The sequence below is a fragment of the Ammodytes marinus genome (assembly GCF_949987685.1).
Source record: "Ammodytes marinus genome assembly, chromosome: 8".
In the NCBI taxonomy this organism is placed as follows: Eukaryota; Metazoa; Chordata; class Actinopteri; order Uranoscopiformes; family Ammodytidae; genus Ammodytes; species Ammodytes marinus.
In genome coordinates, this window is record NC_137212.1 from 2,726,904 (window position 1) to 2,731,903 (window position 5,000).

The 5,000-nt window shown below is 40.8% G+C and overlaps 1 protein-coding gene across 1 annotated transcript in view; it reads left to right on the forward strand.

The window, feature by feature from the left end:
* tspan1 (tetraspanin 1) overlaps positions 1 to 5,000 on the forward strand; it is a gene marked incomplete at its 3' end in the record, with an annotated part of 27,478 nt that overhangs the window by 8,029 nt on the left and 14,449 nt on the right. The window contains exon 2 of the mRNA XM_080032782.1: positions 1,057 to 1,263. Coding sequence (XP_079888908.1) covers positions 1,057 to 1,263 — 207 coding nt within the window. The remainder of the gene's footprint in view (positions 1 to 1,056; positions 1,264 to 5,000) is intronic.

The window sequence follows — 5,000 nt, forward strand, 5'->3', positions numbered from 1 at the left end:
GCGTGTTTGTGTGTGTGTGTGTGCAGTTACATGTTTGAGTGTGAGTGAGTGTGTGTGTGTGTGTGTGTGTGTGTGTGTGTGTGTGCGTGTGTGTGTGTGTCACAGTAAAAGATATTGAGGTGTCACTATGTCACTGATAGGATATAGTAAGAATGGGTTTGTGATGTAATATGGGTTCTCTCTTCCAAAACCTATTACCTCCGGAAAAGCTCTTTGACCCCAACCGGAATGATTGACGTTTAGCTCGCGGATGTTGAGTTCTGATTATATGTGTGTGTGTGTGTGTGTGTGTGTGTGTGTGTGTGTGTGTGTGTGTGTGTGTGTGTGTGTGTGTGTGTGTGTGTGTGTGTGTGTGTGTGTGTGTGTGTGTGTGTGTGTGTGTGTGTGTGTGTGTGTGTGTGTGTGTGTGTGTGTGTGTGTGTGTGTGTGTTGGGTTCCAATTACACCCTCCAATTGAAAGCGAACTGGTCAAAATCCCACTTATATAAATGACAGGGGGATTGCACTGCACTTGAACATAATCTCTATGTGGATCATAGGGGGTGGTGGTGCCAAAATTCAATGCCAATGATTTGTAAAGGTGCTACGAGGAACTTTTAAATATTTCTGAAACAGTCTAATTTTTTCCTCTGATGATCTTAAATGACATGTAACAGCAAACGAGACCATCAGTGCAAAGAATGCTATTTTTTATATAGTTTTTCTTAATGCCTTTGTCATGGGTATACAGCGCTCACCCAGGAACAACAGCTGGCGTAGTAAAAAACACTATCGCTTTTAGTCCAAAGGGGGCGCTAGAATGAACACAAAATTAAACTTCCTCGGAGCACCTTCTAAAATCTATCTATCTATCTATCTATCTATCTATCTATCTATCTATCTATCTATCTATCTATCTATCTATCTATCTATCTATCTATCTATCTATCCATCCATCCATCCATCCATCCATCCATCCATCCATCCATCCATCCATCCATCCATCCATCCATCCATCCATCTATCCATCCATCCATCTCCTCATCTACTCATATCTAAAATGTCTCTCCTCCACAGCTAGGGGGCCTGGCGCTGCTTGCTATGGGGATTTGGGTGAGCGTGGATGGGCATAGCTTCCTCCAGGTTTTGGGGCCCTTCTCGGCCCAGGGAATACAGTCTGTGAACGTACCATTCTTCTGCATTGCGATCGGAGCCGTGCTAATGCTAATGGGAATGCTAGGCTGCTGTGGAGCGCACAAGGAAAGCAAGTGTCTGCTGCTAATGGTAGGTATTACAACGATTAAGTCTGTCTGTCTGTCTGTCTGTCTGTCCGGTTGACCTATCCATCTATTAATCTGTCTGTCTGTCTGTCTGTCTGTCTGTCTGTCTGTCTGCTTGTGGAAGGTATAAAAACATTTGTATGTATGTCTGTCTATCCATCCATCCATCCATTTATCTATCCATCTAAAACACTCAATAATAATATATGTTTTTTTATAGCACACTTTAAACTACAAAAAAAGCTCTTATGAACATGGTTGTGTCTATGAGGTTATTTTACATTTAATTCAGTATCTCACCAACCCTTTACTATTACCGCTCATCAACTGCTCAGCTAATATCCACATCCGCCCTCAAGCCTTATTCAATGTCACACACACACACACACACACACACACACACACACACACACACACACACACACACACACACACACACCGTGAACAATAGCATGTACATTATAATGCTCGTTAACGGAGGTTTTAAGTACCAGTTAGTCCACTGCAGTGAATCTAATGACAAGCACAGAAGGGACATATCCACTCACACACTCACACACACACACACACACACACACACACACACACACACACACACACACACACACACACACACACACACACACACACACACACACACACACACACACACACACAATTGAATGATGACTGTGCAGTTAATCTTGCGTCTGAAAGCGTAGGATGCAGCTTACGTCAGAACCACTGCCTTAATGGACTGAATTAAAGGTCACTTCTTACTATGCTAAATGCTCTTTTTAATGGTTTTCTAACATTAATTTACATGGGTCCCCGGTGTGTCTAGAGAAAAAAACATAAAAGGTTTTTTTTTTAGGACAATACACCATGAAAACAGTGTGTACTAGAATCCTAAATTACACATTTTGAACCAGATAATTAGCCGAATATGGAACCGTTAAGCAATGCAGCTCAAGGTTCTAGCGTCAAGAAATCGGAACAATTTAACATGAATAAGGAACTTAAAAAAAATAAATCGATTGTGGCCATCTTGGAAGATGACAGAAAAAAATAAAAATGTGGTGTGGCTTCTTGACACTTAGACCCTTAAAGGTGCAGTGTGTAAGTGTAAGTGCACGACTTCCCGCTCAATGGACAAAATGTAATATTGATATTTGTAATTCTCCGCTCATGAGGATAATTCAGATTATTGGCAGAGGGGATTTTACACCAATGAGGACATATTTATGAATGAGGATATTGATTTTAGCTAATAAATTACTTAAAATGTTACACAGTGTCCCTTTAAGGCTGTTACATGCTCCGCAAGAAGAAAGAACAAACTTCTCGCTGACAGAGCTGCGAAAATAACGTAATTTTCTTCTCGCAGCTCTGTCACGAGAACTTTGTTCTTTCTTCTTGCGGAGTATGTAACAGCCCAGAAGTGAAAATGGAACTTTGAATTTGAATTTGAATTTTCTATTTTATTTCAGACATATCAAAAACAATACAAAAACTAAATGAAAAGCATAAAAATACAATAAACAAGATGTATGTTTAAATGACTTCACAAAAAGAAAAAAAGAAAACAAATTATCTGTATTTCTGAGATATGCCTGAAAAGGAGCAGGAAGAAATATACACTTATTTAATCCTACCCCTTTTCCATAGTAAAAAATTAATAAAAAAATATTATATTTGCTTCTTGTGTTCCTTATAATCTCTGTACAATCAATCTATACAATTGGCAATACTATATTAAATATTTACGATTTATACATACATACAACTTAATATACTATGATTAGTGAAATTAACTTTCACATCAATGTTAAATGACTGAGTGAAATAGGCTTAAAGGTGCAGTGTGTAATATGACATCATCAAGAAAGTTCTACAAAGTTCTAGAATGCAACGCTCCCTGGGTAACCCCACCCCTTTAGAATAATAACAGAAGCTACAGTGGCCTTCAAGGACAAGAACAATTCTAAATTTTAAACAATGCATCTGATGACATTCCAACTATGACACTTTCAAGATGGCGGCACTAGGCCTTGGTCCAAAATATGCAGAAATATGGACATACAGTATCTCACAAAAGTGAGTACACCCCTTACATTTCTTCACATTTTTCTTTATATCTTTCCATGGGACAACACTGAAGAAATGACACTTTGATACAATGTAAAGTAGTCAGTGTACAGCTTGTATAACAGTGTAAATTTACTGTCCCCTCAAAATAACTCGACACACAGCCATTAATGTCTAAACTGCTGGCAACAAAAGTGAGTACACCCCTTAGAAAAAATTTACAAATCGGGCCCAAAGTGTAAATATTTTGTGTGGCCACCATTATTTTCCAGCACTGCCTTAACCCTCTTGGGCATGTAGTTCACTAGAGCTTCACAGGTTGCAACTGGAACCCTCTTCCACCCATTTATGACAGCATCACAGAGCTGGTGGATATTAAAGACCTTGCGCTCCTCCACCTTCTGTTTGAGGATGCCCCAAAGATGCTCAATAGGGTTTAGGTCTGGAGACATGCTTGGCCAGGCCATAACCTTTACCCTCAGCTTTTTTAGCAAGCCACTGGTCATCTTGGAGGTGTGTTTGGGGTCGTTATCATGTTGCAATACCACCCTGCGGCCCAGTTTACGAAGGTTGAGTGCACGTGGTCAGCGTCGTACACAGAGGTTGGCTTTGGAAAATAGACGTATGAGTGCTGCCAGCATTGCTGAAGGGCTTGAAGGGGTGGGGGGTCAACCTGTCAGTGCTCAGATCATACGCCGCACTCTGCATCATACTGGTCTGCATGGCTGTCATCCCAGAAGGAAGCCTATTCTAAAGATGATGCACAAGAAACCCCACAAAAAGTTTTGCTGAAGACAAACAGACTACGGCTTACTTACTTAACAGACATGGATTACTGCAACCATGTCCTGTGGTCTGATGAGACCAAAATACATTTATTTGGTTCAGATGGTGTTAAGAGTGTGGAGCGGCAACCAGGTGAGGAGTACAAAGACAAGTGTGTCTTGCCTAGAGTCAAGCATGGTGTTTGGAGTGTCATGGTCTGGGGCTGCACTGGGGATCTACAGTTCATTGAATTCTAACATGTACTGTGACATACTGAAGCAGAGCATGATCCCCTCCCTTCATAAACTGGGCCGCAGGGCAGTACTGCAACATGATAACGACCCCAAACACACCTCCGAACGACCACTGGCTTGCTAAAGAAGCTGAGGGTAAAGGTTATGGACTGGCCAAGCATGTCTCCAGTCTTAAACCCTATTGAGCATCTTTGGGGCATCCTCAAACGGGAGATGGAGGAGCGCAAGGACTCTAATATCCACCAGCTCCTTGATGTCGTCATGAATGGGTAGAAGAGGGTTCCAGTTGCAACCTGTGAAGCTCTAGTGAACTACATGCCCAAGAGGGTTAAGGCAGTGATAGAAAATAATGATGGCAAAACAAAATATTGACACTTTGGGCCCAATTTGGACATTTTTTCTTAGGGGTGTACTCACTTTTGTTGCCAACAGTTTAGACATTAATGGCTGTGTGTCGAGTTATTTTGAGGGGACAGTAAATTTACACTGTTATACAAGCTGTACACTGACTACTTGACATTGTATCAAAGTGTCATTTATTCAGTGTTGTCGCATGGAAAGATATAATGAAATATTTGAAGAAATGTTAGGGGTGTACTTACTTTTGTGAGATACTGTATATGAGACCCTTTGTAAGGGGGAAAAAATATTTTAA